At 37.0% G+C, this 23223-nt stretch overlaps 4 protein-coding genes across 8 annotated transcripts; 3 read left to right on the plus strand and 1 right to left on the minus strand.

Annotated features, from left to right (window-relative positions):
- Positions 1-1647: 1647 nt before the first annotated feature.
- LOC145213215 (uncharacterized) lies at positions 1648-2520 on the plus strand. Its single transcript, XM_080081448.1, has one exon. The coding sequence runs from the start codon at positions 1648-1650 to the stop codon at positions 2518-2520; it is 873 nt and encodes a 290-aa protein (XP_079937574.1).
- An 8881-nt stretch (positions 2521-11401) lies between these two features.
- On the plus strand, positions 11402-13002 carry LOC145214407 (uncharacterized). Its single transcript, XM_080082919.1, has one exon. The coding sequence runs from the start codon at positions 11577-11579 to the stop codon at positions 12480-12482; it is 906 nt and encodes a 301-aa protein (XP_079939045.1). The 5' UTR covers positions 11402-11576; the 3' UTR covers positions 12483-13002.
- A 3685-nt stretch (positions 13003-16687) lies between these two features.
- Positions 16688-18637, plus strand: LOC145213432 (guanine nucleotide-binding protein G(T) subunit gamma-T1-like). The gene is made up of 2 exons (XM_080081707.1): positions 16688-16901; positions 17616-18637. Exons 1-2 carry the CDS (start codon positions 16779-16781, stop codon positions 17739-17741), a joined length of 249 nt encoding a protein of 82 aa, XP_079937833.1. The 5' UTR covers positions 16688-16778; the 3' UTR covers positions 17742-18637.
- On the minus strand, positions 18437-23196 carry LOC145213431 (vacuole membrane protein 1-like). 5 transcript variants are annotated; one of them, XM_080081706.1, is made up of 11 exons: positions 23005-23196; positions 22481-22609; positions 22052-22205; positions 21803-21890; positions 21158-21348; positions 20849-20930; positions 20203-20418; positions 19521-19699; positions 19293-19395; positions 18695-18866; positions 18437-18631 (listed from the first exon to the last, which is right to left on the minus strand). In XM_080081706.1, exons 2-10 carry the CDS (start codon positions 22494-22496, stop codon positions 18723-18725), a joined length of 1173 nt encoding a protein of 390 aa, XP_079937832.1. In that variant the 5' UTR covers positions 22497-22609; positions 23005-23196; the 3' UTR covers positions 18437-18631; positions 18695-18722. The 5 variants fall into 5 exon arrangements, with proteins under 5 accessions (XP_079937832.1, XP_079937829.1, XP_079937831.1 ...); XM_080081703.1 differs by having other exon boundaries at positions 22481-22617; XM_080081705.1 differs by having other exon boundaries at positions 22481-22636.
- Positions 23197-23223: the final 27 nt, after the last annotated feature.

Raw genomic sequence — 23223 nt, forward strand, 5'->3', positions numbered from 1 at the left:
TTTGTGCATAGTAATGATATCAATTTTTTTTGTTAATAATGATAGGGTTGTTTTGTGATTATTTATACCATAATAATCGTTTTCTAGTTTTGCGTCAGTCGACTTAGTGAAAAATGAACAGGCATTGATTCCATGTTGAAAAGCAACTTCAAAAAATCACACCTGAACAACATGTTTCCAATACCATTAAAAAATTAACTTCAGTACACATTCCAAGGTAATAAAAAACACCAGATTGTGAAAGAAGTTGGATCTGGACATATGTTGAGAATTTGTTTAATCGAATGCAAGCAATAAACGTAGGATTTCGAGTTCTATAGAGAAGAGAAATAGGAAAACCGCAAATTAAAGTTTTTTTACAGATGATTCTGAATATCATCAGACCTTGCAATGGTTGCCGCCTTCTCATTGCACCGGCTGTGTTTCCATTTAGTGAAGCGGATGTGAACTGTGCAGCAGCTAAAATGGTCAGACAGACATAAATGTGGGAGGGGCCAAAAATTGTGTAGTCCAGTGGTTCTCAAACTTTTTTTGTTGCGACACCTCTGGAAAAGTTTTCTGGACTTGCGACGCACCAGCAAAAAATAATGAGAAATTTAAAACCAAGTTTAATGCCCGCCAAGCGTCGCCCCAGACACGCGCCTATCACGCACTTGCTGCTTGTACTGTTTGGTCTCGACGTACATTAACGGGCAGTCGCTTTTAATCAAAAACGTTTGACGTAAGTTTACGTCAATCCGCACTCTACGCAAAACGTCTTTGGACGTAGGCCAGATATAAGTCAACCGCACTGAAAGTGTTAACCTCATTTGTATGAGATAAACTGAGTTCAGCCACGAACTGCGACGCCCTTGGAAAATTGAAACGACGCACCAGGGCGTCGCGACGCACAGTTTAAAAACTACTGGTGTAGTCCAATACCGTTTGCGTAAGATGTGTTTTTACCAATCAAGTGGTTTTCCAAACTAGGCTTCCAAAAGCTTTACTTACTGGTTTTACATCTGCATAAAGACGGACTCATGTGGACTTTAACTTACAACTCGGTGGCAACAGTTGTTATATGCAATGTGTATTTTATTGACAATTTAGTAATGATGTGATACAAAATCACACTGAATTAAAGTTTCTCAATATACATCATTAGACATTTAATTAGGTTTTATCACCAGCTTTTAGCAACGAAACCACATCAAAAAAATTCGCTTTTTCGATATGTATCTGTGTAATATGTAACCATCACCATTTTTAAGCAATGTTGCCAGAAAAAAAAAAAAATGCTTTTTTCGTTTAGGACACGTCCAGACGGAAAAGCAGTACTCAAATAACAAATATTCCAGAACGTGAATAAAAAAGGCAAAGCGAGTCGTGACACTACATCAGGAAATTGGTCACGCATTTGGCTAAGCGAGCAATCCACTCGCTGTTTTCATTAACGTTTTATTTGCGCTGCAAACAGGAACCAGCCTTTGACCGTGAAAATTCTGCAGCAGAGGCTCATACTTTAGGTTAGAATGGAATATTAATGCAAAGTTTCAGTGTTTGAGGCTGGTGTTCATTGGGCTACGAAATTGACTGTGATTATAACAAATTTATCCTATACTTTACAGATTTAGCTTCTGAAAGAACAAACTGGAATAGGTTAAAATTATGGAACAAGCCTCGTTTCGTGTGTTTGAAACGAATCTTGTCAGCGATCTTTATGCAAAGGGAAGACCTACTTACGATGACAAAATAGTAAAGCACATTATTGGAAGTATCCTAACCAAGATAAAGGGTGAAAAACACGAATTAATGGTAGAAGTCGCGTGTGGAAGTGGCCAAGCTACCAATGTGCTGGCACCGTATTTTCATAATGTTTTTGCAACTGACGTAAGCGAAAGTCAAATTGCACTGGCAAAGGCCGGTAATCAATTTGATCACATAAAGTACCAAGTTGGAAGTGCTGAAGAAATTGATGTCAAGGATGCCAGTGCTGATTTACTGGTAGCTGCTGAATCAGTTCAATTCTTTGATTTGGACAAGTTTTTTTCGGAAGTTCGTCGAGTGTTGAAACCAGGAGGATGTTTTGCCGTGATTGGGTATGTTCATCCAAATGTAACGCCAATAACTAGCAATGGAGTCCAAAGGCAGCTTACAGCAAGTTTAACTAATGCTGTCAAAAATACGATTATTGATAATATCGGCAAGAAGTTAGTTCCCATTTACTACGAAGTACAAAACGGTTATCCTAAGATTTTTGAAGCTATGCCGGCTAAACAAAAATTAAAAGAATATTTTCATTGCATCTACGATACATGGAAGTTGAAAAACGTTTGTGATTTTGTCAACTCAGCGATTCTGTTGAAGTGTCCAGATGAGACGTTTCCCATTGACTCTGAAAACAAACGTGTTGAGGTGCTTAATGCTTTCGTTTCTAATGTGAGCCAGATGCTTGAAAGTAGCGAAATATCACCCGACAGCGTAACATCGTATGAAGCTGATTACAAAATGACAGTTATAACTGCCAGTGAATTTGAGTAAAGTGCAACTTTCCACATATTTATGATCACAGCACATACAAACAATAAAACATTTTTCTGTTGATTTTTAAGGTAGTTGCAGTAACTCATGCTGGCACGATTTTCTGCATCAGCCGCTGTGGGTTCAGTATCCAATGTCACTTCCGAAATGCGTTTGGAGTTAATACCAACAGTACTTAATTGCAAACGACTGGACTGTTGAAACATAAAATTACAGCATATTTAATACACATCATCGAAATATGAACAGTCATAATACCGACAAGGCTACAAGGATTAAAATTATGCAGAGTTTTCCTTGTTTTGGAATGTGATGGCGATTGAGAAATTGTCTTTCATTTCTGAGCATTTAACTGCGTTTTCTTACATTAGACATGCTCTGTGTTTCCGTGTCGTGATTCCTCGATAGGTGATAAGCAACCGAATTTAATAGGTTTCGTTCCGTTAAAACAAAAAATACTAGGTGGCCATACAATGACGTTGACAATTACTTTGCCAAATAATTTAGGTCTTAACAGGTTTGTTACAGACAGACTGCAGATTCAGAAATATTGACCCTTATTTGAGACATCGTACTGCATATCAAGTTTGATTGTTAGTTGCACATACTAAAGAAGCTACTAATATTTGCGTTTTGCTTTGTGTGTTATGATTAGGGCGAATAGCACCATGCGCACATAAGCAAAACTACCAGAAGTCGATCTGGTATTCAAGTAAAATTGGTGATGAGATTACAGTTAGAGTTGTTAGTAGATGACCACAAACATGTCAGGTTACAATACTAGTTTTGGGAAATAGAAGTCCAAATTTCATCGAATTTGTCAGTTTTTTTGTCAGGTGAAACCTATATAAATCAAGCACAATTCCGGTTATTTTAAGTGAACACTATGTTAATGAACATTATGCAAGATGCCGGCCTACATGCACCCAAGAAATAGCTCAACATATAATTGAAAGTATCCGGTGCAAAACAGGAAAAAAAAACGGAAAACACGTCCTTATGGCAGAAGTTGGATGTGGTAGTGGCCAAGCTACCAATGTGCTGGCTCCATATTTTCATCAAGCTCATGCAACTGATATCAGTGAACGCCAAAATGCACAGGCAAAAACACTAAGTGAATTTGATCATGTAAACTATAGTCACTTGGTATACCAAGTGGGAAAGGCTGAAAAGATTTCTGCAACGGATTCCATTGCTGATTTACTAATAGCTGCATAAGCTGTTCATTTCTTTGATTATGACAAGTTTTTTTTCTGAGGTTCGTTGAGTGTTAAAACCAGAAGGATGCTTTGCCCTGATTGGGTATGTTTACCCGAATATAACTCCTAAAACCAACGACATCTTTCAAAGAAGTCTATCATCAAGTTTTAGAACCTCGATTGAAAAAGTAATCATCGACAACGCCAGAGAGGAGATGATTCGGATTTATCGCGAAATCCAAAACCACTATCCTCAGATTTTCAAAGCCATATCAGCTAGCTGAAACAGTTTTGTTATTAAACGAATCTCCCGCAGACAATAAAATGTATAAAAGAAAGATTCTTGCTTCTGATCAGTATAGTATTGGACTGTTTCATAAAAACAGATCTGTTTTTATGAAACAGTCCAATACCATATCAGCTAAAAAGAAATCGAGGAAGATTTATCATCAAATCTACGACTGGAAACTACAGGACGTCGTTGATGTACTTAACTCAATGATTTTCCTGAAAAGTGATAACAGTACTCAGAGTGCTGATGGATTGGCACTCCGAAAATCTAAAAACGAATGTGCAAAGGTGATTGATACTTTTGTTCATAATGTAAGAGAGATCCTTAAAAGCAACGGGACGTCGCTTGAACACGTAAAATCGTACGAAGCAGATTTCGAAATGATTGTGTTAACCGCCAATGACTTTGAGTAAACCGTAAAAGATTTGAAACCAAAATACATGTTACATCTACATTTAGAAAACTCTGGTCTGCATCTTACTATTACAATACATTTGTGGTAAAACCTGTCGTTTTCTTAAAAAAAGGTCATTATGAAGTTAAAGGCATCCGACAATATTTGGGCTTGCATTTAACAAGTTAAAAAATGCAGGCAACTGAACATGTTGGGTAAATCGTTTTGCTACATGATTTTCAAAATACGTGTATAATGTGATCGGAGATTTTGTTGGGCAGTAATGTTTTTGAAACAGTGGACATTGAAACTATCCGAAACCGCTCCTGAATCGTATAAAATGCAACTTGTGTTCTGACTGTATTTGTTTTTCGCATGTAACAAAAAAAGCGGACATACCATGACTCTGCAAACCCCATTTACTGTTGACAAATAGAGTTGAAATTAACTCAAATCTTGACCACACAATAAAACAACACTAAAAACCAAAAGTTCGATGATTGAACTGGCCGGTTTTAATGAAATTTTATTGTAGAGTTGATCTGCTGTATAGTGGAAACTAGAAAGAAGGGGTTATTCGTCAACAGAATCTACAAGCCGTGACGGTGCTTGGTACGGACGGTCATACCTGATTAAACACGCCCAAATCCCACACTGCGTTCAAACTTTTTTCACATAGAAAACAAAGCAATATAGGGTCAACCAACATCGTCACAAGATGTGCGTTACAAAAAACAATAAATTTCTAACAGAGGAATGATTCGTCTGTCGATAAGCAAACCACCCTGCATCAATTAATTCGTTCGTTCGTTCGTGTTTCGTAGTTAGTTGTTGCTTAGTTTATGTACACTTATTATTACACATAGCAGTCATTAACAAGCACATGGTGTTAAAAATGCAATAAATTTAATAGTGCATATAGTGTGCTGTTTCAACAACAGAAGAAAGAAGATCAAAGGCCTTTAGTTAACATTTTCGTGACGGGAAATAAATTAATACAACAAGAAATACGATTGGATGCTTGTATAGAAAGTTGGAATTTGACATGAAAATTCAAAATAAAAAATGACTGAACTATTTGATGTTTATGCGTGTTGACGCTTTTACATAAAACCAGTGGCAGTAATCACAAACATCTCAAAATCTGCTTCATACGCAACTACACAATCGGATGCTATACAGCTGTTTTTAAGCATCCCGTTTACATTACTTACAGAATCATCAATCACATTTGCACATTCGTTTTCAGAGTTACGTAATAAACTATCCTCAACAACCTTTGTAATCACGTCACGTTTGTGTAATATCATTAAGTTAAGAAAATCTTTCATGTCCTATTGATTTTCTGCTTAGCCGGTATTGCGTCAAAAAATCTGAGGATAGCCCTGTTATATTTGGCGATAAATAGAACCCACTTCGTGCTGTGGTTGTCGGTGCAAATGATTTAGTCGACTATTTCCCACACTATTTGTCCATATTGAGGTTTGGTTTAGCCAAATATTATCTAGATATGACACAGATTTTACTATTTTGTTAAGTTTGCTGCATAGATTTTTCGATGGGGAGCCACAGGGCTTACAGGGGTTACTTATGGGGGTACGAAGTTCGAAAGTTATTTCGGGGGGTCAAGGTGCATGAAAGGCTGAGAGTCACAACTAAGAAATATACTTTGAATGAGATTGTCAAATTACCGAAATTTGGTAAATTCCAACTTGGTTCATGTTTTCTTTTTAATTTATCTTGATCTGGGAAGTAATTTACGTTAGGAACTAAGTGTCTAAGTATGATTTCTTGTCATAACAAAACCTCTTCCCAACCCTGACAGCCCCAACCGTTGAGATTTTTACACAATTATTGACAAATGTTCTTTGCGCCACCCATCGCCATTCAGAAATCGTTGTCTGATGTAAGTTTCTTACTTTAGTTGATTTGTTTCTTGTGAATAACGGTAACGGTCTGGTTTTGCTGTCGGTTTCAGGCACACACCAAATACTTGGCATTAAGCGTTGTATTTCCAAATACGGTTTAGAATTTTGATCGGTTGACCCCGATCATTTTTTATACAACAGTTAACCTAGTTTGTAATATTTTACCTATTGTTTGTGAACCTAGTTACAAGGTTGAAAATAAAAATGGTTCCTAGTTCGTTTTCACCTGAAATGACAATTTTTTTGAAACCCGACACTGAAAACAAATGTCGGAATTTAAAAAAAAAAGATCACAGTCACTTCAACTACGTATATAACAAATTAGTAAAATCTAGAACTATCTGAATGAATGTTTGTCACTGCTTCGCAAAAACGGGCCGATTTCGACGCTGGAAACGCAATTTTCTGAAAAGAAAACTGCGCAAATGAAAACCGGAATGAGTCGCAGTGACACGGACATTCGTTCCACAGAGCACATAACATGGAAGTAGCCTACCTACTTGACAATCAAACTGTCAACTTTATACTACTTTAAAACCAGTGGCAAAATTTATATTTGTTTCTCATTGTGTGTTAACTTTAACTCCATGTGTGTTAAAACTAATGTGTTTAGTTCGCCACTTTTGTACTGGGCATTTCGCATCGGCAGATTTTATTACGTCACAGTTGATCAATGGCGTAACTGAGGTTAACTAGATTGTACAGGTGATCGTTGCTGTTTACAACAAAGATGTTTGAATTGCTACAAAAAAACTCGGGGAACCGCTGCGGAACCCTTATAGACTTCACGGAACCCTGGTGAGTGTTGCAGGACCCTAGGATTCCGCGGAACCCTGGTTGAAGATCCCTGATCCATGATATCGAAGCTGCACAGATAAACAACAGCCGTCGCAGAATAGGACCAAAATATTTAAAGGTAGATCAGTGACATGGGTTTGTAAATAAAACCACAACTTGTGACTAATTTATTTCTAAACGAAAAGACCACATTAATTTTTCAAGCATTTGCAACGCGATTTTTATGTTCATTAATAAACTGACATAATGTACAGAAAAAGAAGGTTATGGGGGTGTTACGAAAATGGACCTCAAGCTTTTTTAGACGGATTCACTGACATAAGGTTTAAGACAACGTACGGTACGCATGAACAGTACGGTACTGTGGTATTGTACTTGACAGTTTTTGACATTTGGTACGGTATATACCAGGGGTGGGCAACCTACGGCCCGCGGGCCGGATGCAGCCCGCGAGCAGCTTTTGAGCGGCCCGCGACTGGTATTTTAGTTTATTTGGCCGGACAGGATGTGTGTTAAATCCCATTTTTGTACGAAAGAGTTGTTACATTATACGTTAATAGGTATTAGTCTATAACTAAGAAGAGGCATTGTTACGTACAAAGACAAAATCATTGTGTATTTGACTTTGCCTGGCACTGCTATGTTATTGCATGACCATCGTTGCGGCCCGCCGACACAATATTTCGCTACGTTTTGGCCCGCACATGCAAAAAGGTTGCCCACCTTTGGTAGATACGGTTGTACGGTACGCTCTTAGCAACAAGGTACGTCGTACGTATCCTACCGCACTGCCATCCTTGGTTGACATACAACCTGATTTTGCTGACGTTTTATTGGTTTGGGTTTGAAACCGAAAATCTCGCTCAAACGGACGTTTTTGTTAGAGCTGAACACTGTTATTATGGTATAAAATACAAAGTACCTCGCAGACATCGAAGCTCGTACAGTTTGTAAAGACCAGTTAACTGAACACTATCAGACTTAAAGCTGCTGTGATCGAGTGATTTGTTTTGGAATTGTAAACGACTGTCAGTCACACAATTTGCAAACAACCTAAAGGTCTGTTTAACTGCAATAAAAAAGTATGTATAAGGCAGCAAAATTTTGTTCAGCTAGCAGTATGAGACATTTACGATTGGATATCGTACTTAAGCAAGTGAATTGGTTTCACCAAGTATACACCAAAAAAGCTCCGAAGATTCGAAATTGACTAATTTGTTTCCGGTCATGTTTAAGCGTCACAAAAGCAAGTCGTGCTGCAAATGCGTGTTCCATCGTTCAAAGTTACGGTGTTTTGATAAATAATCACTCAGGACGTACGTTTCGAACAGAAAACGATTTGTTCACCCTGCCTAAAGTTAAGGTCTGGGTTTGTCAGTTTTCGCTTTGCTGGGGAAAAACATACAGAAAAAACAAACTGTGTATCGCTTCCATTGCAACTTTCTGTGCAGAATTTTTGTAGAAAAAAGATACTAGGAATAAATTTGTTACATAACTAACTTTTAAATTGTTTATATCAAAAAGGTCCATGTGGACGTTAACAGGCCCCTTTTCATTGAAATGTTTGTACATAAACGGTTAATTAAAGCTTGTAGTTTTGTTTTTAGCGTCGAGTTCGATATAGAATTAGTTATTTGCAAGAGAAAACAACTCATAAGCAAAAAAATGAGCCAAACATCATTTAAGTTGTTCGAAACAGCATCCATCAGCGATCTTTATGCAAGGGGACGTCCAACTTACGAAGACAAAATAGCTCAATATATAGTTGGAAGTATCAAATCCAATATGTTGATGGAAAACACGAACTGATGATAGAAGTTGGATGTGGTAGTGGTCAAGCTACCAATGTGTTGGCGCCTTACTTTCATAATGTTTTGGCTACTGACACCAGTGAAAGTCAAATTGCACAGGCAAAAACATTGAGTAAATTTGATCATATAAAGTACAAAGTGGGACGTGCTGAAGAAATTGATGCCAATGATTTGAGTGCTGATTTACTTATAGCTGCAGAATCTCTTCATTGGTTCGATGTGGAAAAGTTTTATGGTGAAGTTCTTCGAGTGTTGAAACCAGGAGGCTGTCTTGTCGTGATTGGATATGTTCGTCCACAAATAACTCCTAAAACCAACACTGGCCATCAAAAGCATCTCACTTCGAGATTATCAGCTTCCAATGAAAAAGTGATCTTTGACAACACTAGCGAGAAACTGATTCAGTGTTATCGCCAATTAAAAAAACCACTATCCCAACATTTTTAAGGCAATACCGACTAAACAGAAATCAAGGGAGGTTTTTCATCACATCTGCGACGATTGGGAAATACAGGACATCAAGGATTTTCTTAACTCAATGATATTAGAAAAAAATGATGTGGTTACAAAAGGTACTGAGGGAAGCGTATTACGTAAATCAGAAAACGAATGTGCAAATGTAATTGATGATTTCGTGAGTAATGTAAACGAGATGCTTGAAAACAGCGGTATATCACCCGATTGTGTAGTTGCGTATGAAGCAGATTTTGAAATGTTTGTGATTACTGCCACTGATTTAATGTAAAAGCGGCTTCTTTCATTTTGGAATCACATGTTAATTGCCATTTTAAACAAATATTCAATCATATTGTTCATTGTATTAATTTTTCCGCGTCAAGCATTTGAAAATGTTAACTATTAGCCCTGTTTTTTCCTATTAAAACTGCATGGTTCTCGATATTATTTTCTGATGGATAGTACACTACAAAAATATTATACATGCTTCACCTTTTACGCCATATGTGCTTGTTTACTGTTAATACTTGCTGTGTGTAAAAATCAGTGTACATAAACTAAGTAAAAACTGACCTTAACATATGAACAGATTAGTTTATGCATATTTGGTACCGGCAATTTCAACTGAATGTACAAACCAACTTTAGCAGGCAGTATATGTATAACATTGTAAAGCAACAAAATTTATGGCTTCTGTGCATTTATTTGTGACAAAATTTTAAACGATGACTATTTTAACATCTTTGAATTTGTGTTGCAAGTCAACTTTCGTTTCCGCTCTATTATACACTAATGACAAGATTTCCACAAATTTTCGAAAACAGCCCATATGTAACTTATGAAGAAGTAATAAATTCATTTAATTTAGGAGACAAATTCAACGCTAACGTCCACGCATTCGTTTGTACCTAAATCCAGCAACAAAACCAGCCGGTATAACCTTTATTTACGTCTAAAAAACACACACGTCAAACCACTGAAATTATACACGTTTTTAAACAGGTGTGGCTGCCTAAAAAAAACACGATCACGGCTTGTAGGTATTGCTGACGAATGTTACCTCTTTCTTCCACCATAGTAACAGTGATCGCATTTAAACATTGATATCAACTCTGCAATACACGATCGTAACTATATGTTTAATTTTGCTTGGTGCAACAGTGTCTCTGCCTTGAGCATTGGCCATTCGCTGATCGATATTAAGGCACATCGACGTCCAAAGCGTTGATGCTCTGGAATGGCTTTCATTAACTATATTTGTACACATTTAGGTTCGTTTATATTTAAATACATATAGCAATGCACGACTTTAGGACTACGATTTTTATTACTCTGCCCCGCATTCACCTAACGTTTTCAGTTAAACGTTTGAGATTTTGTCAGTTAAAAATGTATCGATATACGAGCGCCTTATACTGCAAACAAAACAGCCGCTTTAAGTATCAGTTGTCGGCCTACTTGAGTACCGAAATCGGTATCGCCAAAACCATATCGACCTGTCTCTAGATTATACCGTTATAATGTCATGGGCTGTTGCCGAAAAGTTTGAACAATAAAGCATGTCGATTTTTAGGTCAAAAGTAAGATATGGTAAAAAGCAAATTTAGACAAAGGGATTAAACCGAAAATCGATTAATGTGTTAGTGCAATTCAAACTGTTTGCATGCTTTACCATATGCTATCCCTGTTTTTGCATCACAATCAGCCCAGCTCACTAAAAACATAAATGACTTCTTACTTCAGGTGCAACATGACTTACAACGTTGCTCCCAACAATGCCAAACAACCTGACATATGTTGGACACAACCAAAAAATACAAACAATAGTTCAACAGTTTCGATCCAAATGGGTTGATCAAGTAAATATTTGTTCAACGTCTGAAAGGTGTCGACTGTTACAATGGCCTTGATAGGTTCAAGCAACATTGTCAGCAAAATCTTCTGGGCCGTAACGGCGGTTTGAACTGTCAGTCATACATGAATAACCACGCGTTAATCAAACCTATGCCCCAAACTTTTCACACTGCGAAAAACGAAAAGGTGTGAACTAGTATCGGCTAGCGTATTTTGGGCAAAAACGCTTTTTTCCTTGTTTTTGAACGTTAAGTTCAGTTGAATTGCAGCGGAAGGGAGCTATTGGTTGTTATATAGTACTATTTGAATATTTTGGCAGCAAGAATGGACCAAACATCACTACGGTTGTTTGAAAACCCAACTTTCAGTGACATATACGCGAAAGGACGTCCTACTTACGAAAACAAAATAGCTCAGCATATAGTTGGAAAGATCCGATCTGACCTTAAGGGTAAAAAACACGAACTAATGGTGGAAGTTGCATGTGGCAGTGGACAAGCTACTAATGTGCTGGCTCCCTTTTTTCTGAACGTTCTTGCTTCTGACATCAGTGAAAGTCAAATTGCACAGGCAAAAACACTGTGTCAATTTGATCATATAAACTACCAAGTCGGAAGTGCTGAAAAAATTGATGCCAAAGATGCGAGTGCTGATTTACTGGTAGTTGCGGAAGCTATGCATTGGTTTCAAATCGACAGTTTTTTCTCCGAAGCACAAAGAGTGTTGAAGCCAGATGGCTGCCTTGCAGTTATTGGGTATGATGTCCCAAAAATAACTCCTAAAACCAATGCTGGCCTTCAAAGGCAGCTAACATCAAGTTTCCGTTACCACATGGAAAAGACAATCAACAACAACACTAGTGACAAATTGGTTCAAATTTTTCGCGAAATAAAAGACAACTATCCTCAGACTTTTGAAGGTATACCGACAAAGCAAAAATCAAAAGAGATTTTTCATCAAATCTACGACAATTGGGAGCTAAAGGACATAACTGATGTTATGAACTCGATGATGTTGCAAAAGAACTATGCTATCACAAAAGGTCATGGAATTCTGCCACGTGATACTAAAGACGACTGCGCAAATGTGATTGATGTTTTTGTTTCCGATGTGAGTGAAATGCTTAAAGAGAGTGGAATATCGCCCGAATGCGTAATTTCGTATGAAGCAGAATTTGAAATGACCGTTATAACTGCCAGCGATTTTTTTTTAGAAAATACAAACTTATAGATGGGTGAAAAAAAGTTTCTACACCCATAAATGCATGAAAGTTTGTCGTACACGGATCGCTTTTTAGCTCGTCTTTGCTATGTAACGATTAAAGCAGGGGTTCCCAACCTGTGGTACGCGTACCACTAGTGGTTCGCGAAGGTTTTTCAGGTGGTACGCGAGTAGCTTCCGTTTTTTTCACAAAAGCCTGGTTTCGCAACTTTATAATTGTTTACAGTAAACAAAAATCTCATTCAATTTAATTGTGGTACTTTAGTGTTATTTAGTAGGCCATTCTTTTGAATGAATATGATTTGATCAAATTAGTTGTTCTGCAAGAAGTGGTACGCGTGACAGTGCAGTGCGTCCAAGTGGTACGAGATCGTAAAAAGGTTGGGAACCCCTGGATTAAAGGGTTTAATGCTTCGATTTAAAACTCGCTTTACATTTGTTTGACGTATTTGGCTCAATTGCGCACAGACAACGTCTCCCAAATACGTGTATTTGTGATTACTGACTAACGTGTGTGTAACTCGTGTGTACAAGCAAAATCGTTTAATAAAACACAAACCAATAATTTTCCGTTCCGAGTTTAGAAGACAAAATAGACCTAAAACACGATTCGCCCATTTTGTAATTGAGGTTTAAACAGCTCAATTGGTATTGCAATATGGTACATTGCAGAGAAAACTGTTTAAGAAATTTCAAAAGTTCACAATGCCTATATGAGTATGTCAGTGTTTGCTTTGTAGAAAACATTTAAATAATAAAAACAAAACGTGGATTACTGGGAATTCTGAACATAACTCTACATCAACACTTGTACAAACCTTCGATTAGCCGCTTTACTTTTGGATCAAGCATGTAAACTAATCCAAGCACATTGTAGGTCAGTGGTTCCCAACCTTTTTTGTCACATTCCTCCCTTTGCCCATTTTCACACTATTCATTCCTCCCCACAAGACGAAAAACAAACATAACATAAAAAATTATAGCAATTTGACATAGACCTTATAATTAGGGATGTCCATTTTAGAATCCTTTACAAATATTCTGTAACATTTTCAATGTAATTTTTTTACAGTTTTTATAAATTCCTCCCCTGAAAACATAAAATTCCTCCCTAGGGGGGAATTCCTCCCCGGTTGGGAACTGTTGTAGGTCAATAGATCTAAAAAATAAAAATAATGTATCAAAGGGAAAAACGACACGGTCGAGAAGACGTATTTACTTGTTGAGATGGAACACATCGAAATCGTATTTAAAAAGAATAAATCGATCGGTGAAAGAGACATACAGAATAACTACATTAGTAATAAACTTTACATATGCCAGGCAACAAAACTACGTTTATTGTTTGAAATGTTTTAAAAAGGTAGACAATTTTATTTTATTTCTAAGTTCTATACTATATATAAGTTATGGTAAACTTAATAACTACCAAGAATATAGTTTAACTATAGGACTATATCCTTGGCATGAATCAAGTTTATTATAAAAAAGACATGTGAGTTATGCAAAATATTGCTTCTATACACGGCTTTATTTATTCTTTTACATGCAAGGCTTCATTTTAGGTAATCCTCACTGAAAGCCATGATATGATTTGTCGTGTTGTATACCTAATACAGTATTTTTTTAATGGTTTTAGTCTACAGCTAAATCTGGTCTATGTAATAGCGCACTTAAATGTGCTTCAACTTATTTTGAAGTCTAAAAAAACACCCAATTATCACCTGTAAGACTCAAATATAGACATGATTTCATCACACCATTAAATTCAGACGCGCTAATTACTATGGTATTAATTAACTGCGGTGGTGTAATTAGAAGACAGATGATGAATTTATTATCTTCACCGGTTCACCTCAGCATGAGGCCTAATAGCCCCTACAGTGCAAATATAATGACACCATAATATACACAATGTTGTCAGAACCCAAATAAAACGATAGATATATTTCATAAACATTTAAATAGACCGGACGAAATCGGAATCAACAAAAAACAGCGTTGTTACCTTTCCAGTGCCATCCTCTACCTTTTCAAAAAATGATTACCAAATTGCTTATTATAGGCTACATCTTTACCAGCTGTAAACCACCTTATACTAGCACTAGATTAAAAAATTGCTGCCACGTTCAAAATTCTGCCAAACATAAGTTAATTGTTTGTGACGAACAATCGCAGCATTCTGTTACATGCGGGCTGTGACCAATTGAATTTTTTAAGGTTGGCATGTTGACAGTTGCACGGAAACAACGAGTAAGCATATATTTTCATTTTCGACGCAATCACAACAAACCAAAATGTGACAACAGTAGACTTTGTCTGCTTACGACCAAGTTAAGATGTTTGCTTAGAAGTGAGTTACGAGAATCGAGACATTTTGAGCGAACAAGAGTCCTTGAAAACATTTGTTTTGTACGTATCAGTGGGGTAAACGTAGACTACTAGACAGAAACTGGTTGAACTAAAGTTGTTTTAAGATAGGTCAGGGTGCCTGGAAAACGCTAGAAATGGTCACTCATAACAGACTACTAAAAGACACGACGTTTTACACCTCAAACCGCCAACTGGTAATGTCAATTTCTGACGCCTGCTTAACGCGGTGACTATAGTAGTAGATGAGCTGACAGAATCAGGAAGCCAGTGGAAAACACGTCAGCCATCAACGAATTGGTTAATGTTTCAAACCACCTACGTATGTAAAGGCTTTGGTTACAGGTTGTGCCGTCTGTATTGTAGATTAGAGGACAGAAAACCGGACAAATTTAGTTGAACTTAACCATGTTTAACATTGTTTTGACAGTTAATTACATGTGATGCTATTACGACACTCAGTGCTAGCAATATATTGGTCGTGTTTTGTTAGTCTTAAAGAGAGGTGTAGGCGTTTGCCGGCGACAAACAAAACATAGTGTGGACAGTAAATGTTTTCTGTAGCTATGTTGGGGCCAGACAGGAAAGTCGTTGTACAAAAGTGTTTTAGCTGCTCCTGCGGCAGGGAAACCCTTTGCGTTAACAATACATTTATAGGTCAGTAATGCACATTGGGGTGTTCATCATGATGATAGTAGAAGTGCACGATCAATTGTATTTCGCGGTTCATACAAGGTATTTACATGCTTCCCCATGAATTATGAATATTGGCGTGGCAATTGTAGCATATGTAACGGACGGACGAAAAAGATGGCCAGGCTGTCGCTTGGCAGCACATATAAACAAAAACGCAAAAGAAATAATGACAAAAGGGACGTATATCGGGTTGATGCAGTTTTAAGACGAAATTATGTAATCGGAAACGCACAAACCGTGGTAAATGTGAATGCAAAAGGTGTAGGATGGACCAGATGACATGTAAAACGTTTTCGCTCACCAGCTGCTATGACAAATTAGGAACATATGGAACTAATTTAATTTAATACAGTGCAAAAATTTTAAAAAATGGCAGATTGCTGTTTGGTGGATAAACGTTCACATCATGCAGTTTAGCAGTTATCCAATATTTTATTTCATCAAGCAACGTACAGTCGGATTCTTGTGGGCCGCGATTTTCGTATTATCACCAAGTGGATACCAGTACGCTTAATGAAGGGTGCACTGACTGGTATTATGCAACAGATGCAAGGCGATTAAGCCACCGTTGTGAGGCCTGATCGATGGCACCATTGTAGATCTTACGCGGAGGGTCAGTTCAGAACAGTGTCGGCATTGATGAGTTGTTGGCGGTGCGCTGTAGGCAGTTGTGCTGAACTAGCAACTTCTACAAGCGTTTTGCAAATGCTAATATTTTTTACACAAGGTACTATAGACCAGTGGTTCTCAAACTTTTTTATTGTCGGGGTCAAATGGTAGTTTTTTAAGTGTGTATGGAGCCGCAAAAAACGAAAAATCAAGGTTATTACTTTCGAAAAATCAAGGTTATTACTTTAAAAGCTAAACTAGAAATGTTCTGTGGTTTTCTGAGGTTTGGTGGGAGCCGCAAAATAATTTATCGGGAGCCGCATGCGGCCCTGAGAGCCGCGTTTAAGCATCACTGCTACAGACGTTCTATCTGGCATAAAGTGATTAGGTCGTCATAATAGTTTCATAAAATCGGATACAGATAATGACGTGAGGTCAGGGAAGTATAGCCAGCTTAAAATGATTGTTTATTGATGTTGTGTATGATTTATGTGCAACTCAAACCGTCTTTAATTTTTTCTACTGACTAACAATATCCTGTTTAATATTTTTTCTAAAAGGTGTTTAAATCGTCCTGCATTAGGATTTAATTATTAGTCGTGCTGTAGAACTGTTAGTCTTTAAAAAGTAATGGAGGGACAACAGGCTCCACCACAAGAAGTAGAGGAGGATCCCCTAGATTTGTTAAGCCCCGAAGACTTGCAAAAGTATGTTGACCAACTAAAGAAGGAGAATCTACTTTCTCGCACAAAGGTTGGTGGAATTAGCTGTTCTCAGAAAATCGTTTTTGATAAAATGTGGTGAATATAATGCTTATGTGTGGTTTCTGCCCCTGTACATGTAACGAAAAAGTGGTTATGTCTGCGTATGCGGCACAGTTCAATTCATAGATGAATATAGCATTCCGAATCGATAAACTCTGGCAAGGGTCACAAGAGCTTTAATCCCGAAAAGATTTTGGGATTACAAAAGGAACTGATCACGGGTCAGCCATGTCAGGTTTTAATGGATTGAATTCGTGAGGGACTCTCGCCTGGTCGATATAGCGCTGTAGGCTTTTGACAATGGGCAAAGTTAAATAGTGGATCAATTTATATGTAGCCATCTTCCAGTTTCTGCTTACAAAGGGCAGTGAATATATTCAGCAGGCTATTTTAAATATGTAGATTGTGCTTAACGACTTTTTGGTCACAATCGACAATGACCCGACATGAAAACAGGAAACCACTGGTTACGTTACAGCCTTTGTGCTAAAGGCAAATGCCAAGCAAGGTTGTAAACAACAAATAGGCCTAACGGGCATTCGTTTTTATTGAAATCTGGCAAAACAGTGATATAGCCTACAGCAGTTGTCAAGTAAAACAGTGCCTGGTTAATTTAATTTTACCATTTAAAGCGTCCCGTGGCCTATAATACACGTGCAGTACCAAAAACAAACTGTATGTTACAACCGCTTCTTTCTTACAGACATCCGAGGGCTGCAAGGTGGTTATGGAATTCATTACAGAACGAATGCCAGAAGATCCTTTAATCATAGGAATCGATTCTAAAACCAATCCCTTTATCGAAAAGAGAGACTGTGTCGTTTTTTGAACGCCGACCCTTTATAAATCAAAAACCCAAATCACAGTGTGCCGCTATGCGGTAAAGGTTTTCCACTGTGTTTCTACTTTTAAACCTAATTTTTGTGCTTTTTGTAAAAACTATTTGTTTATTGGTCGAGTTTGTTTTCGAAACAAATTAAGTTATGTGTATTGTATATATTATGGCTTTTATAATTTTGATTTTTAATAGTTTTTTAAACTGCAATAATTAATCAGTTGGCTCTGGACAATTATGGCTGGTTTGTATATTTATTGGTTGGGAATTTTTCTGTTTCTTTTCGTCTCATCAGTGTTAACCTTGCTATTAATGACATTCCAAGACTTATCCATTTTTATAAAAGTATTTGTTAAAATAGAAGTGTTAAAGGTTTTAACTAATTGTTTCTTTTATAAAAACTCTAGTGTACTTGTTTGTTAAAAGACTCGTTTTGTTACCTGTATATGTGCGGGCACACTTTGCGCTTAGTAAAACATATTATTTTAACATCCTAAGCCTTCACATTGATTGTCGTGTCAGCGATTGCCACCAGCAAAACACAGCGTTAACTTCTTAGAAAAACACAGGCTTCTATATCCAAACAGCATGTGTGGATGTAACCGCTTTTACATGTCGCAGGCCGCAATACAGCTGCAGACACCCTCTCCGTACGTCGCGTTTGGTTTTTGTTGACATGCACCGAAACGTACAGCAGAAGGCTCGTTCATTTTACTCTGTTCCTAGGCAGGGTTAATCACAACTCACACACCACACAAAACACAGAAAAAAAATCGGTGAACAATAAATAAACAAAATTATTTTCACTTAAAATGCAGCAGTAAAAATGGTATCTCTTGGTTGTATTTGCACATTCTTCGTCTCGAGCAGCAAAACAGCATTTTCTGTCACAAAGAAAAGCGATTTATTGGTACCAGTTCTTATACACTTTTACAATGGTAAGTTACCTGGCAAACAAATAAGGATATCTGCGCGTTACTTTTGCATCTTAAGATCACGGATGGCTTTCTGTTTGCGCGCCATGTAGGTTTGCGCCATTGAGTTCACGATTGAGATAACAAAGTAAAGAACCATGACAATGATCAGCTTTTCAAAGAACCAAGCCAACCAACTTTCAGACTGGTGAGAAACAATGAGTTAAAAACGAGAACAAGAAAAAAATAAATTAAGGTTGGTTAATGCTAACATGTCCAAGTTGTCAAACCGGGCCGGGTTAGGGCTTGAGTTTAAACAAAACTAGTCCAGTGTTGTATGCGTAATGTAAGTAAAAAGATTAAATAGAAAGATTCAACGAAACATCCGCAATATGTAAGTCAAAAAGAGGGCAATAACATTTCCTAAAAGTACACAACATTAAGAATTACTCAGCTTGTGGATCAAAATGAAATGCTACTGCGTCATAGGAACACAGGGCTCGAAATGAGATACTAATTTTATAACACAACGTTAGAAATGGAAACGCAACAATAAAAATCCTCAACACAGGCTAAATTAACATTTGAGGATCTTTAGAGCAAAAGTACAAGCACATATACAATTTCTTACCGCTGGTAATTGCGTTCCCACTTTGTGGTGAAAATTTGCTTTCTGCTTTTGAAGAAACTCCTTAAACGGAGCCTGCAGATGGCGCCCAAGAGCTGGAATATACCTAAAAGTATACAGGACACAGTATAAACATTGTTAAAATAGTGCAAGCATTTGTAAGTACAGTAACACTATCTTGGAGATTTTAAGCATCGATACATTTGGCACTTTTATGCAGTTTAATCTTACCCGAGCCAGTCGACTAGCATTTCAACATGATGTTTGCTAAACGTCATTACAATGAACAATTTCTGGATGTGCATTTTGATTACAGCTTTTCCAATTAATGTTGCACCAAAAAACGTCCAAAAGGGAACAAGAAAGTGGCCACATGTGATTCCGGCAAGATCAAAAAGTGGGTTCGGAATCTGAAAAATAGTTTAATCTACTGCATCATATAATTTTGATACAATTTAATACAGTGCTTGCCCCCATATAGGTTGCTGAAAATTCTGCTGGGTTGCCTGTTTTTGTGACAATAAGAGTTTTGACTTCGTTTCATTGCATTATTTTCCAAGGTTTTAAATTGTATTTTCATGAAAACTAATTCTGTTGGTGTTGTCATAACTTATGTGTTAACTCACTGCTGAGCGTTATCTGGCTGATATGCTTTATACCAGCTCTAAAGTTCGGGTTAAATGAAAATGAATAATATTTGATTGATTTTTTGATTTCAAAAAGCTTTCCGGATTTACAGAAAAAATACAACCAAATAGTAAGAATGTATGTTCATGGGGCCCAAGAAACCACAAAACAACATTTTTAAGTATTTGGGTCGTGTCAAAAATAGCCCGGAAACCACAGGTTTAGTGCATAGTTTACACAGTGAAATAAAAACAGCAGCAAAATATTTTTTTCTGCTGTAACTTACCGATGCACACAATAATATACCAAAGAAGCCAACTTTCTGCACCAGCTTTTTCATGCCAATTTTAACCCTGGTACTTATACTATCATCATCAGGGGAGTCAGCTTCAAACATTTGAGCAGCTTCCTCATAATCTTCATCATCAGGGTCAATACCAGAAAGTGTGGCTGCTCGTGCCATGAAATAAGGTGGAAGTTCACCCAAAGCAGTTCCAGCACCCTACACAATTTTTTATTTGCATTTTCGTCTTGAAAGAAACATCAGCATTTTCAGAAAACTATACTGCATTATTATTATTATCAAAATTTGACATCAGTTAAGTATTTAATAAACCCAAGTCACATGTATTCACAAATTATGGTTTCAAACAAAACTTATCATTTAACATGCCACAGTGTATTCTGCAAATTAAGAAATGCATCTAACAACCAGTGTAAAAAATAGTTTATGACTTTTTAGTCATAGTTACTATACACATTTTAATGTTAGCCACTGTTAAACCATTAAGATAGCAACCTAACATATGTGATTGGGTGTTAACTCAACAAACAAAGTAGTTCTACAAGGCTTGTGCATCCAAGCAACAAATTACTGCAGTTACTATGCTGCTAAACTTTTAACGTTTAACATCATTTCGACTGGTACATACCCACATAAATGCTTCCAATCGTACTTTGCTTATAATTGTCCAAATGGTCATGGTGTCTTCCATTTGCTCTGGACAAACAATTCTGCAAAAAAGTTGTTACACAAAAACGACCAACAAAAAACTCAAATTAATGACAATTTTAGAAAAAAGATTGGCACATGAAACACTTAAACAGCATGGAATCAAAACAGTTAGATTTTAGCACAAAAACAGAGATTTCCAGGTTTTAGCAATGTGGCATGCATTTATAAACATACAAAATGTGACAGCCAGAACACACAAATAAACTTTCTAAACATAGATACTCACTGGTCAGGATATGGAGGTTCTGGAAAATCAACAGACATGCACTCAAAAGCAGCAAGCGTTACACCAGCAATGTGAGGCCCAAGGTAAAGGAGAAAGGTATGTAAACCAGTTCCAAGTCCAACAGAAGACAAGATGCCCAAACCAACCCAGTAAGCACACCAAGCAATAACTTTGTTCCATTTGCATAAATACTAAAATGATTTTTTTTAAATGTCAATTAAAAAAACAAACAAATATTATGTGTCATGCCCTAAACTTAGACTTTAATGCTGCAGAAAAAAACAGTGAAATAATTTCATGTTATTAACACGTTGACTGCCAAGGGATATTCCTATGTTGTGCTCAAACTTGCCAAATATGTTTTAGTGGCGTTCTGAAATCAAGTCGAAATATTTTGTGTGCCATGCTATGAGTTAACTCGTAGGTAACATGCTGGTGTAGGGGTCTCGACGTTGCCACCAATGCATCGACGACGTTAGTTCGAGAGGCCAGCTCGTTTTAAGTGCGTTGCAATGAAAAAAGTCTACTACAAGTATACTCGTATCTGGCAAGACTGGCTAGATCGGCAACTATGAGATAACTCGTAGTTGGCAGGCAAAGTGATAACTTGTGTTAGGACTTCGGTACAATGCAACAGACACTTACCTCTGTGTGGGGACCTTCATTGTAATACAAAATGATTGCAAATAAACATAAGGCAAGTACCAAAGCTGATGTTTTTCTCCTCATCAACCTACCAAAGAAGTATAATGCAACAGTCAAAGCAAAACTCATTGCTATAATGCAAAATTTACCTAATATTCTGACTGAAAATACCAACATTTGACACAGAAATACAAAAGCAAACTGTCATCAAAGGTTTAAATCAGATGCGTTAGAACAAAGTTAACACACCTAATTATTAGTTGCCGAATCTTAATGCTGAGTTCAATGATGAAATAATACAAAGTTCTAAAGGGTTGCCTCCAAATTACAAGTCTGCTTCTCTCTTCCCTGTCCTTTAATTTCATTTCATGCATAACACTGTCATAACTGGACCGTACTGAACCTAATAAAAAACAAAAAAAATTAGGTGTGCTGAGACATTTAAATAAACTAGTGTAACAAGGTTGATGGATAAATTAGGTCATAACAACATATTTCCATAGTACCTGAAACATGTTTGGACAGAAAATAATACAGTTTATTGCAAGTTGTCAAGCACTACCAAATCATTATTTGCATATCACATACATTTAACACATTTCATATTCATGATCAGCATTTAGATCTGTTTAGTGACACAACATACACATACGACTAACTTGTATTTAAGATACCTACCATCCATTCTTGTCATTTCATCTATGCCGTCTTCAATCACCAGACTTACGTCCTTACCGACATCAATTGGATCTTCTGATGAAAGTGAATCTCGACTGACAGAAGTTGGCAGTAATGTTCTTCTTGGCGCTGTAAATCTTCGGAGATTTTTAGTTGCTAAAGACTTTAAGAAATACATATGATCTAAGGAGATTCACATTGGCCTTAATGATTGTAAATTCAGAACCAGATTTTCCAACTAAACTTTTAAACAACTTGTGCAGAACACCATGCACCAGTCTCAGAATAATGGACTTTAATTGTCTGCATGGTGACTAGTCACATAAGTAAACACTTCTTTTCTTCATTTGCTAATCACAAGAGTTGTAAACCAGATCAGAGCTGACGTTTTCACTTAAAGGTTCAAAGTCCATAATTTGGCAACAAGGCAGCATCATAAACAATCCATATTGCAACACATTATATGATTACGACGGCCATATAGTGGCCAGGGTTTTATGTGACAGCAAATCATAACAACTTACATTTGCGCTGGGTTGAAGGTTGACTTCCTATTTTCGATACTTCGCGGCTTCAGCTCTGATCAATAAGCATGATGCATTCATTTGAATTCAATCACGCGTATCGATGGCTATGTGTTCAATTTGATGTGTGTAAAAAAACGTCACTTTCAAATCATTTATGTTTTATATGCCAAGATAATCTAATTTTTATATTCGTGTCATAACTTTCCTTTTGATTAG

The sequence above is a fragment of the Phallusia mammillata genome, chromosome 2 (genome assembly GCF_965637545.1).
Source record: "Phallusia mammillata chromosome 2, kaPhaMamm4.hap1.1, whole genome shotgun sequence".
Taxonomy (NCBI): domain Eukaryota; kingdom Metazoa; phylum Chordata; class Ascidiacea; order Phlebobranchia; family Ascidiidae; genus Phallusia; species Phallusia mammillata.